Genomic DNA, 12,940 nt, shown 5'->3' on the forward strand with positions numbered 1-12,940 from the left:
ACCCCAAGATCAGGAGTTGCATGCTCTACTGACTGAACCAGCCAGGTGCCTCCATACTTTTACCTTTAATATATTTATGTCTTTGAATCTGAAGTGTGTTCCTTGTAGGCCACATAGGGTTAGATTTTGTTTTTTATCCAGTCTGAGAGTCTCTGCCTTTTGATTGGAGTGTTTAGTCCTTCCAAATCTAATGTAATTAAGGTTTTTTGTCCATTTGTTCTTCCATCACTGCCTTCTTTTGTGTTAATAAGCCATTTTAATTCGACTGTTGTTGTTTTTACCATATATTCATTCTTTTTTTAAAATTGCAGTAAAAATACTTACAAAATTTAATATACTATTTTTAATTGTATATTTCAGCAGTGCTAAGATTATTCTGGGGCGCCTGGCTGGCTCAGTTGGTAGAGCATGCAACTCTTGATCTTGGGGTCATGAATTTAAGCCCCATATTGGGATAACTTTAAAAAAAGAGGGGTGCCTGGGTGGCTCAGTCAGTTAAGCGTCCAACTCTTGATTTCGGCTCAGGTCGTGATCTCATGGTTCATGGGTTTGAGCCCCACATCTATCCGTCAGTGCAGAGCCTTCTTGGTATTCTGTCTCTCTGTCTCTCTCTCTGCCCCTCCCCTGCTTGCTCTCTATATCTCTCTCAAAATAAATAAAAATAAACTTAAAAAAAAAAGAATATTCCCATTGTTGTGTAACAGATCACCAGAACTTTTCTTCTTGCAAAATTGAAACTCTATACCCGTTGAGCAAGCACTCCCCATATCCCCCTCTCCCAGCCCCTGGTAACCATCATCCTACATTCTTTTCCATGGATTTGACTTCTTTTGCTATTTCCTATAAATGAAATCATACAGTGTTTGTCTTTTTGTGACTGGCTTATTTCACTAAGCATAATGTCCTCAAGGTTCATCTATGTTGTAGCATGTATCAAGATCCATATAATAGGTTTTCTTTCCTTTTAAGGCTGAATAATACTCCAGTGTGTGTGTGTGTGTGTGTGTGTGTGTGTGTTTATCCATTCATCCGTCAATGGATATTTGGGTTGCTTCCACATCTTGACTACTATGAATAATGCTGCTATGAATATAAGTGTGCAGATACCTCTTCAAGACCCTGCTTTTCTTTTGAATATATACCTAGAACTGGGATCGTTGGATCATATGATAATTCTATTTTTAATTTTTTTGAGGAACTGCCATACTGTTTTTAATAGTGGTTGCACCATTTACAATCTCACCAACAGTGCACAAGGATTCTAATTTCTCCACATCCTCACTAATACTGTTTTCTGTTTTGTTTTTCATTTTTTGATAGAAGTTATCCTAATGGTTGTGAGGTGATATCTCATTGTGGTTTGCTTTGCATTTCTCTAATCATTAGTGATGCTGAGCATCTTTTCATATGCTTGTTGGCCATTTGTCTATTATCTTCAGAGAAGTATCTGTTTAAGTCATATACTTATTTCAAAATCAGATTATTTGGGTTTTTGTCATTGAATTATATGTTATTTATATAATAAATAACTACATATTAACCCTTATTAGATATGTGATTTGCATTTACTATATATTTTTAAGTTATTTTCTTAGTGGTTGTTCAGGGATTACATTACAATCTATTTAAGAGCATCAAATCTTAACCAGCAGACCACCAGAGATATTTAAAATTAATATAGCTTGATTTTTTCTTCCCTTTCCCCTGAGTGATTGTCACACTTATTACATTTACATATGCTATAAACCCCCAAATACAAAGATATAATTATTGTCTTATGCAACCTTTTTTTTTGCTTCAACTATTTTTTTCTTTTTTTTTTCTTTTAGAGAGATAGCATGTGACCAAGTGGGGGAGAGAGGCAGAGCAGCGGGAGAGAGAGAGAGAGAGAGAGAGAGAGAGAGAGAGAGAGAATATGAATATCTCAAGCAGGCTCCATGCTCAGCGTGGAGCTTGACACAGGGTTAGATCCCATGACTGGGGGATCATGACCTGAGCCAACACGAAGAGTTGGATGCTTAATCAAATGAAGATATAGGATCTTCATTTGACCTTGTCAAATGTCAAATGTCAAAGGTCAAACCTTGTTTTACAGGTTTTTTTTTTCCCTTGTAACACTTTGCATATATCAGCCAACTGCCTTTCGTCTTCCATTGCTGTTATTTATTATTTACTTTTTGTTACTCCTCTATATGTGATGAGTTGTTTCTCTCTAGCTCCTTTCAAGATTTTCTCTTTGTATTTCAAAAGGTTGGCTACAATGTATGTGGGTATAGCTCTCTTTGTGTTTATCTTCCTTGGGACATATTGAGTTTTGTGGACCTACAGATTGTTGTCCATTATATTTGGGAAGTTTTCAGCCATTATTTCTTAAAATATTTTTTTATGCCCCTTTTTCTCTCTTCTCTCCTGGCATTCTTATCACATGTAAATTGGCATGCCTGATGTTGCATGGGTCTCTGAGGCTCTGTTCTTCACTCTGGACAATTTATATTGCTCTATCTTCAAGTTTACTGATTCTTTCTTCTGCCTCTTTGAATCTACCATTTAGTCCCACTAGTTTTCATTGGTTATTGTACTTTTAAACTCCAGTTAAAAAAAAAAAAACTGTGGTAAACATACCTAACATAAACTTTACCATTGTACAGTTCAGTGGCATCACGTGTACTCACATTGTTATGCATCCATCCCCGCTATCCATCTCCAGCACTTTTTCATTATCCCAAACTAAAACCCTGCACCAATTAAATGATAACTCCCAATTCCTCCTCCCTTCAGCCTCTGGCATCTACTATTCTTTCTGTCTCTGTGAATTTGATAATTCTAGGTACTTCATATAAGTAGAATCATACAATATTTCCTGTTTTGTGTCTGGCATAATGTGTTGTTTAGCATAAATGTCTTCAAGGTTTATCTCTATTACAGTATATATCAGAATTTTATTCAAAATTTCCTTTAAATTTTCTGTAATAGCTGATTTGAAGTCTTTGTGTGCTAAGATCAACATCTGGACCTACACAGAAATTGTTTCTATTTTTGTTTCTATTTTTTCTTCTCCTGAGATGAGGATGGGTTATACTTTCCTGTTTCTTTGAATGTCTCATAACTTTTTGTTGAAAATTGGACATTTTTGATAATATAGCAATTATGGTTGCTGTATATATAGCAAAAATTCTGGTTTTTCTCCTCAAAGGTTCTTTTTGCCTTTGTTTAATAACTTGACTAAATCTGTGGATTCTGTTTCCCTTATGGTGTGCAGATGCTGACATCTCTGCTCAGTTTTTCTTTTTAAAAATTCTTATTCTTATTTTTTTTTAAGATTTTACTTGTAAGTAATCTCTACACCCAACATGGGGCTCGAACTCATGGCCCCGAGATCAAGAGTCACATGCTCCTCCGACTGAGCCAGCCAGGTGACCCACTTGTTCTTATTTTTAAGCCTAGCTTCATAGGTATCACCCTTGTGCCTAATGGTTAGCCAATCACCTAATGGTCAGCCAAAGATTTGGGCAGATGTTGTGCTCAAAGACCTTGTACCATTAAGGCTTCTACCTTCTGTTGGTGTGTGTGTGCATGTTTGTGGTGTGTGTGTGTGTGTGTGTGAGAGAGAGAGAGAGAGAGAGAGAGAGCACATTAAAACAGCAGTTTTTTAGCCTGCTCTGGCTTTTGCTTTCTAATAGGCCCTCTTGCATCTCCTCTACAAGTATGTATAGGATGCAGCCAGTTAGTGATGTGCGGATAGATTGGATCCTCTCTGGTCTTTGTGGCATGGAGAGCTTATAAGGCTCCCTATAAGCTCTTATTTCTCATATATGTTACATTTTTGGCCAGGCTGCTGGTTTGTTGTTTCCCACTGAGATTAATAATGTTACTGACAACACCACTGGATATGGTATTTTTACCCAGACTTTAGCTTTATCCAGGATCCCAGATTAGAACCCTTCTAGATACAGAAGAGATCTTAGGAGTATTCTCATTCAGTCTTCTCTTTATGTATTCTAGGGAAACCAAGACCCCCTAAAGCCTTTGAGCTGCTCGAGGCCCTACTGTAAGGACAGCCAGACTTAGAGCTCAGCCTTTTCTGTCTTAGTCCATTTGGGTTGCTATAACAAAATTCCACAAACTGGATTTCTTATAAACAAACAATAGAAATTTATTTCCAACAGTTCTGGAGGCTGTGAGTCCAAGATCAGGGTACCACAGGGTTGTGTGAGGGCCCTCTTCTAGGTCACAGACTTCTTGTTATGTCCTCAATATGGCAGAAGGGGGAAGAGATCTCTCTGGATCCTCTTTTATAAGGTACTGAGCCTATTCATGAGGACTCTGTTCTCATGACTTAAGTACCTCCCAAAGGCCCCAGCTACTAATACCATCACCAGTAGGCATTAGGATTTCAGAATAAATTTGGGGAGGAGTATAAACATTCAGACCATAGTATTCTGTCTCTAGCTGCCAAAATTATGTCCTTGTTACATGTAAAACACAGTTATTCCATCCCAACAGCCCCCAAAGCCTTAACTCATTCCAGTATCAACTTAAAAGTCTAAAAGGGGCACCTGGGTGGCTCAGTCGGTTAAGCGGCCGACTTCAGCTCAGGTCATGATCTCGCGGTCCGTGAGTTCGAGCCCCGCGTCGGGCTCTGTGCTGACAGTTCAGAGCCTGGAGCCTGTTTCAGATTCTGTGTCTCCCTCTCTCTGACCCTCCCCTGTTCATGCTCTGTCTCTCTCTGTCTCAAAAATAAATAAACGTTAAAAAAAAATTAAAAAAAAAAAGTCTAAAAGTCAGAGTCTCATCTAAGTAAGATCTATGTCAGATATGTTGTGAGACTCAAGGTATGATACATCCTGAGGTAAATTCCCCACCAGCTATGAGCGTGTGAAATCAAATCATGTGCTTCCAAAATACAATGGTGGGAAGGCACAGGATAGACACTCTCATTCCAAAATAAATCAAGAAGGAAGAGGTGACAGGTCCCAAGCTAGTCTCAAGCCCAATAAGGCAAACAACATTAAATTTTAAGGCTGAGAAGTCTTTTTAAAAGAAAATGTTTTTTATTTTGATAGTATGAGGGAGGGGCAGAGAGAGAGGGAGAGAGAGAATCCCAAGCAGGTTCTGCCCTGCCAGCACAAAACCTGATGCAGGGCTTGAACTCACAAACTGTGAGATCGTGACCTGAGCCGAAACCAAGAGTTGGACACTTAACTGATCGAGCCACCGAGGTGACCCTGAAAACAATCTTCTTTACAACCTGTCACGTTCCAGGTATACTGAGTGGGAGGCTCATCTTTCACACTGGCCCCCTGCAGTATACCTGCCCCCATGGCTTCGCTGGGCACAGTCCACATGGCAGCTCTCCTGGGCCAGAATAGTGTCACCAGCACTACTGTGGAGTCTTCAGGAGGGGCCCCACCCCCATGGCTCTGATGGGCAAGGGGCTGGCCTCCACAGCTTTGGGTGGGGCTCAACGTCTGGCCAATTGAAACCCCGCCTTTTGAAACTAAGGAGGCAGCTCTGATGATCTCTGAATTGCCTTTGGGGTCCTTCTACCCTTGTCTTAAAGAAAAGAGCATGTTAGAAGCAGAATAGTTCTATGGTCCCATCCTGTAAATCTAAGTCCAGCAACCTTCCTGCTTTCCTTCCTCTTTCCCCTTTTGTTCAAACAGGCTGTTTTCCTGCTGGGGTGGTTGATTAAGTCTGAGGTTCTTGCCCATGTTAACCAAAGGGTTGTCTGGCCATACCCTTTGTGTTCTCTTCAGAACATGCTTCCTCATTTTTTGCAATATGGACAGATGGAGAATTTTTCATATTTTACATTTCTGCTTCCCTTTTAACAATTCTGTCTTTAAGTCCTTTCTCTCTTCTCACATTTTACTGTCAACATTCAAGAGAAGCCAAGTCACACCTTCAATACTTTGCTTAGAAACAGCTTCAACCATGGTGTGCCTGGGTGGCTCAGTAGGTTAAGTGTCCGACTTCGGCTCAGGTCATGATCTGGCAGTTTGTGAGTTCGAGCCCAGCGTCAGGCTCTGTGCTGACAGCTCAGAGCCTGGGGCCTGCTTTGGACTCTGTGTCTCCCTCTCTCTCTGCCCCTCCCCTGCTCGCTCTTTCTCTCTCTCAAAAAGTAAACATTAAAAGAATTAAAAAAAAAAAAAAGGAACAGCTTCAACCAAATTCCAATTTGATGGCTCACAAGTTCTACCTTCCACAAAACACTGGAACATGAACACAGTTCAGCCAAGTTCTTTGCCATTTTGTTTTGAGATGAGTAGGGCAGGGGAGGGGGCAGAGAGATGAGAGAGCAAGAATGAGAATCCCAAGCAGGCTCTGCACTGCCAGCGTGGAACCTGATGTGGGGCTCAAACTCACCAACCGCGAGATCATGAACTGAGCTGAAGTTGGACTCTGAGCCACGCAGGTGCCCCTCTTTGCCATTTTTAAACAAGCATCACCTTTCCTATAGTTTCCAGTAACACATTCCTCATTTCTGTTGGAAACCTCATCAGAAAGGCCTTTAGCATCCATGTTTTTATCAACATTCAGTTCACCGTCACTTAGAGATTCTCTAATAAGATGAAGGCATTCTTTACAGCTCTCTTCCTCTTCTGAGCCCTCACCCAAATCATGTTTAAAGGTCTCTTCATGGCAATGTAGGCTTTTTCTAGCATGGACCTCCAAACTCTTCCAAAGCCATTTCTACATTTTTAGGTTTATTACAGCTCCTCACTCCTGGTATCAGTTTAAAAAAGAAAATCCAACTTTATTGAAGCATAATTGACATACAAAATTGTAAGATATTTAAAGTGTATATTGTAGTGATTTGCTACACGTATACATTGTGAAAGGATTCACTCCATTTAATCAATTAACACATCCACTGCCTCACTTTTCTTGTACGTGAAGACACTTAAGTTCTACCATCTTCCGAAAGTTCAATTATACAAGACTGTGTTATCAACTGTAGTCACCATGTTGTACATTAATACTACATTGAATAAAAGCATTAAGAGTGGGCATCCTTATCTTGTTCCTGGTTTTAGAAGAAAAGCTTTCAGTTTTACACTGTTGAGTCTGATGGTAGCTGTGGGCTTGTCATATGTTTATATTATGTTGAGGTACTTTCTCTCCTTATCCACATTTTTAGGTTTGAACGGCAGCACCATCCTGGTCCAGTTTTTTGTCTTAGTTCATTTGGGCTGCTACAACAAAATGGAAGTCTGAGATTAGAATGCCAATATGGTCAGGCGAGGGCTCTCTCCTGGGATCCCTGACTTTAAGTTATATCCTCACTTGATGGAAAAGGGAAGGATCTCTTTGGATCCTCTTATAAGGCACTACTCCTATTCATGAAGGCTTCATACTTATGACTTGAGCACCACCCAAAGGTCCCACCTTCTCATACAGGGGCTGGATATCAACACATCAATTTTGGGGGACATTCAGACCATACTACTCTTCAATGACATTTTTGCTCAGTGTCCATGTAATTCAGTGTCTGGAGAAAATCCCTAGATTCTGCTCAGGTAAGTGGGGGGATGTTTCTCTGAAAGCTTTAGGAGGACACTCCAGAGTGATGATAAGCCCCATATCTTGTGAGCACAAGGAAGGGGCAGAGCATGGAGAACCCTAACATATGCTGAGAATTTGCTACTAATGCTCACTGCTTGGTTCATGTCAACTGACTTAAGATAATTTTTCAGAAAGCCCCTTTGAGTTCTTTGTTATCCATATTTCACACATTAAGGAGGCAGGAAGTTTTCCAAAGAACAAGAATGAGGGAGGGACCAGATATTTGAACACAGCTCAGGCTTATTCCAAAGTCTATGCTTTTATTTTTAGAATTTTTAAAAATTTTATTTTAGAGAGCAGGGGAGAGGGGCAGAGGGAGGGAGGGGGAAACAGAAAGAGAATCTTAAGGTTCCACGCTCAGTGCAGAGCCTGATGGGTTCAATACCATGACCTGAGCGGAAATCAAGAGTTGGATGCTCAACCAACTGAGCCACCCAGATGCCCCCAGTCTATGCTCTTTTAAGTGGCTACGAAAATATCTCTCTGTGTTAGCACGGACAAGAGTGCTCTATTAGCTTTTTCCTAATTCAGGGCTTGGACGTCGTTATTTCTGTCTCTCCTTACTCCCAGTCCTTCCTGCTCACTCCAGAAAACCAGTGACAGGATCAGAATGTTTGGGATTAAGCCCGTCATACAACAATCTCTGAACTACACTCTATTTCCTCTCCTTACAGTTCCCAATGAGCAGAGCCCACTGGGTGGTTCTGAGTCCTTTCAGAGCTGAGGTGCCATTATGTCCCACCCCCAGTTCCTTCCACCCCCTGCAACCTCAGGGAATCCTGGTTTTGAAGATTTTGCCTACTCAAACATGCATTTGTGATGATGTCCTGGTCCCATTATTTATCATTAACTGCCCATTGGAACTTCTGGCCAGGATATGAGCCAGTACTAGCTGGCTTGGCAAAACTGTCTTCAGAGATCATGGTGAGCCTTAGCTGCCTAAGGACACGTGGGATTTCTGGAGTATTGAAAATAGCTGACAGTTGTTTTGTTATCTCTATGCCTCCTGGGGTGTTCTGGACTATCTTAGGTGACCCCCAGCTCAGTGACATACACACATGGGACTGGGCTTGAAGCTAGATTTCTTGGCATCCAAGCTGGTGGTCTTTTCACTGTTATCCTACTTTCTAAACTTTTGTACCCGGTCTTCCCATGCCCCAGACCACCAACAGTTTCCCACTCTCTCCAGGACATATCTTCTTCCTTGGCCTAACACTTAAATAAATCCATGGTCTGTCAGCTGCTTGTTTTTTCACATATCATTGTTCATCCTCCCCCAGAGCAATGCTGTTCCTTTCCAACTAGGAAGTGTCCCTTCATAACCTGGCAAATGTGTGTGCCCTGACTTGAGACACCTTGCCTTCCTTTCCCATCTGGAAACTGCTCTCTACCAGGAGGCTTCAGCCCTTAATTGTCCATACCACTCATGTGGCCCTTACTACTTTCTGCCCTACTTTGTAGATCAGGCAGACTCAACTGGTGCCCTTCCTCTGCCCAGGTCAAGGCTAGCACTGGCGTGAATGTTCACCTCCCAGCTCAGTTCCTCTTCAGGCCTCTCACCAAGCCCTACAGATTGGAAGGAACACTGTTAGGGTTCTCCGTGATGGTCATTAGACACCTGTATTCATCCCTGTGTCCTTGTTTTTCAGTTGGGGAAATGTAGGTGGGCCTGGGACTAGATCACAGAATCCCTGCTGTTCAAGCTTTTCTCACTATTCTAGTAGTACCAGTGGAGGTTTTAAATTTTATGAAAAAGACCAGTGAAAGAAATAGCACTCCCCTACAAAAGAAAGCACTGTATGTGTCAGACAAGTTCCCAGAGGCAGGAGCAGAATCTTTTCCCATTCTTCCTGCTGACCATCCCCAGAAGCACCAGCAGATATGAGCTGAGAACAAGGACAGCTTAAAGTTCACATCTTGGGGTCTGCTTCTGATCTGCCTGCTTAGGGAGGAAAGAAGGCTCAAGGCCTCTGTCTGACCAGGATTCCCTACGGCAGCTGGAGGCAAAGAGTAGCAATTTTCCTCCTGGATCTCCCTTCTTACTCTAAGAACTTCTACCTTAGGGTGATTCAAATGGATGTATATTTACAACATATTATATATATGTATAAAGTAAATATATATAAAGTATATTTAAAATAAACATTTCATTTTAGGAAAAAAAACACCCTTTGCTTTGCTAAATATCCCAGAGAGACACAGCACGCCGAGTTTAATAATTAGCAAAGGCCAGTGCTTCCCCTTCCTGATCTCTTGTGGCCTCCACTTTTCTTTGCAAATGTTTGGGGACTGGTGTTTGTTCTTGCTTCAACCACATGGATTTAGAGAGAAACAGAGGCAGAGGGTTGAAGGTACACAAGCATGAGCTTTCTGCTCCTGGTGCCTTTTTGTGCCCAAAGTTAGCATTCAAAATCCATTAAGTAGCTAAATTATTAAGAGAATCTACCTCTCCATAAAACTGGCCTGAGGTGAGCTCTGAATATGGTTCACTATTCACTTGACCCAGAAAATCCCACAAAATCATGTAAACCAAGAGGTTTAAATCTTCATGTTCCTTTTAAGAACACCCCTGAAACTGCCCAGGCCATCAAGGGTATGTGTATCTGAAAAGCCTCCAAGTCTCTCAAAGATGTCACTTTGCAGAAGCAATGCGTGCATGCTGTTCTGTCACTATAATGGCTCAGCTTTTAGCAGCAGAGCAGCGGCTCAGCCTACCAGTGCTGAAAGCTCCCCGCTTAAAGTAGAACATGAATGCGGTGGCTGGGCATGGGTCGAAATGACAAACAGGGACTCTTCTACAAATGTGGAGGTTTATTTCAACAAAACGTGGAAAGAATACATTTGATGCTCCTTGCTCATCAGGGTATGTGTCCATTGAACGCTCAACGAGACAAGTGAAGGCTGCTTTGTGAATGAAGTGAATATGGCGATCTCGGCTCAAGCAAGTCATGTTCAATACATCGTTTATACTCCTCCTAGCTCAGTAACCTTGCCTATATAATGGGCTGGGGGATATCAGATTGCTCACGTTCTATGGCTCTTCCTGACTTCTCTGCATGAAAAATTCCTGTCTGGGGTAAGACCTACAGTGAGGTGCTCTGGGGATGGGGGAGTAGGCATCACAGACTTTTAGAGAGGAACCATATTCACTTACTGAATAATAATTTGGTGAAGGGGAATTGGTAACACGAATATAACCCACCCTGTCTCTGAAGAAAAGCCAGGGCAAGCCCAGGCCAGCTGGGGTGTGCAGGGGGTTTGTACCAACTACAGGTGGATTTTACTAATTGCAGAAAAGTATAATCTGGTCCAAGATGAATCCAGTTTTTACTTAAGCGGATACCAGCCACAGTGGATGCTTCTATCTGGACCGAACATTGTTCCTCACCTTCTTCTGCCCTCTTTGATGATACTCAACACCTGCACCTTGCATCAGGGCAGCCTGGCTGAAGCTCCGAGTTCCAGAGGGCAGTCAGTAATGTATCCAGCTACACAGTGCCCATGTGCACAAGCAGTTCCTGAAGAAGGGGGCTCTTTCTTGTGCGTGTACTGTAGGGTTAAGGCTCAAAACTGTAGCTTGTACGAAAGTATTCATACCACCGCTTCCAAAACATCTTAGTGATTTATTTCCTCCTTGGTCATCAGTGACAAATGCAATTAGCTGCACTGTAAGAACTGCATGCTACACCAGCCCTGATCACCTGCCACTCTTGCTTTAGGAACACCAACGGGGGAATCAGTAAACTCTTTCTTTGAATAAACAGGCTGTTGAAAATAAACTCTACCATTGGTGAGGAGGCCCCTGCCGCTGGCCAGGGAGGGACCGGTGAGCCTGGAAGACAGCAGCACCATGACGGAGTTGTAGGTAATCTTAAGGTCATGTGGATTCCGTGTTCCCTGGAAGCCTGCTCACACCGGGGAAGGCCGGTTCCTGGTGCTCAGAACAGAGATGTCACCAGGGTTCCTTTCAGCAGCTGTGGGGAGACTGGCTACACCTGCTGCTTGTGGACATTCCAGGGAGAGACAAGACCCAAAGGAAGTAGGAACGTCCGCTGCTGGGAGAGTTGCCCTGGAAAAAGAGCTGAGTGACTCTGTAGGCACTATTAACCTTTTATAACTATCAAAGCTCCAGGCTTAATAGTAATAACCTTACAAGTCCTAAAATGAGAGACTATCCAGCCCATTCTCCCTGCGGCATGAGTAACTAACTTTCCAGTAGTGACAGAAAGGGTCACTCCCCCAGCTCTTCTTCTGCCGCTCCGGCTCTCACGCTGTCTGCGCAGCTCCCAGCAGGTGCAGCAGAGAACTGAGCAGTGACAGGCAAGGTAGTGGTAGGTCAACTGTCCTTCTGTTTGTTCTAAGAGAATCAAACCCACAGTTAAGGTCCCTAAATCACCAGCAGTGACTTGGTCTACCTTTTTTTGTCTGCTTCTTGGATCGTGGTTTTGCCCTCATCTTCGAGTTCCTATGGAGCTTGCAGATTTCATACTCCATGAAGGATAAATAGGTACCTTGGTGTGATTTAGTTGGGAACTATTCTTCTCCTGTACCTAGTGCGTACCAGGCTGAATGTGGGGGTAAAAAAAAACGTGGACTCGAGGCTTCCTCCTCACTCCAGCCCTCCTCTGCTGCCTGTGGCTGCAGGCTCATGGGGCCAGGGGTGAGGAAGGGCTGCTGAGTACCTCCCTGGGCTGGGACCAAGTAGCTGTATAGACAGGAGCAGCAGCCCTGCTTTGTGTAGTGAGACCTCATGGTACATGCTTGTACCCTTCATTGCCTTCTCGGGTCCTTGCAGGGAGAAAGAGCTGTAGTCACAGACAGGGTAATAAATACTGAACGGGATGGGTGTGACCAGTGGGGACTTTGTGACCCTATGTCCCAATATGTCATGCATAACCTGAAAACGTTCAAGGGGAAGCAAAATGCCACTTTGATTCCAGTGCTGGGTCTCCTGTGCCTTCTCATCAGAGTGGTTTCAGGCGTAAGAGGCAGCTCTAGCCCTTTTCTCCAGAGGCAGGGCAGGGATGGGCAGGAAGCTCTTTCTATGTTGAAGGGGAGTCCATCGTGGAGAGGATCCGTACGACTTCTGCTCGCTGAGTGGGTGAGATGTGCTGGGTCATATGGACGATGGAATCCATGGCAACCTCGGGATTGGCCTGTACCAAGCTAGAGAGGAAGATTTGGGATGGTGAAGAAAAGAGAGGCAACAGTGTCTGGATTAGGGTAGCTTAAGAACTGCCCAATAATCTAACAGAATCGACTGCAGACACTTCAGTCACCACCTTACCTGATTTGTTTTCCTACATGAAAAAAGTCCCCAGCAGCAAGGCAGGTACAAGATGGACTGAACCCATTTTGAAATGTCAGGAAGTAA

At 43.0% G+C, this 12,940-nt stretch overlaps 1 protein-coding gene across 19 annotated transcripts in view; it reads right to left on the bottom strand.

Annotated features, from left to right (window-relative positions):
* Positions 1-10,357: 10,357 nt before the first annotated feature.
* ACACA (acetyl-CoA carboxylase alpha) overlaps positions 10,358-12,940 on the bottom strand; it is a 280,594-nt gene continuing 278,011 nt past the window's right edge. For all 19 annotated transcript variants that reach the window (XM_058703419.1, XM_058703413.1, XM_058703420.1 and 16 more), the window contains one exon: positions 10,358-12,732. In XM_058703419.1, the coding sequence (XP_058559402.1) occupies positions 12,609-12,732 (124 nt within the window). In that variant the 3' untranslated portion in view covers positions 10,358-12,608. The remainder of the gene's footprint in view (positions 12,733-12,940) is intronic.

This window comes from Neofelis nebulosa, chromosome 16 (genome assembly GCF_028018385.1).
Source record: "Neofelis nebulosa isolate mNeoNeb1 chromosome 16, mNeoNeb1.pri, whole genome shotgun sequence".
Classification (NCBI taxonomy): Eukaryota; Metazoa; Chordata; class Mammalia; order Carnivora; family Felidae; genus Neofelis; species Neofelis nebulosa.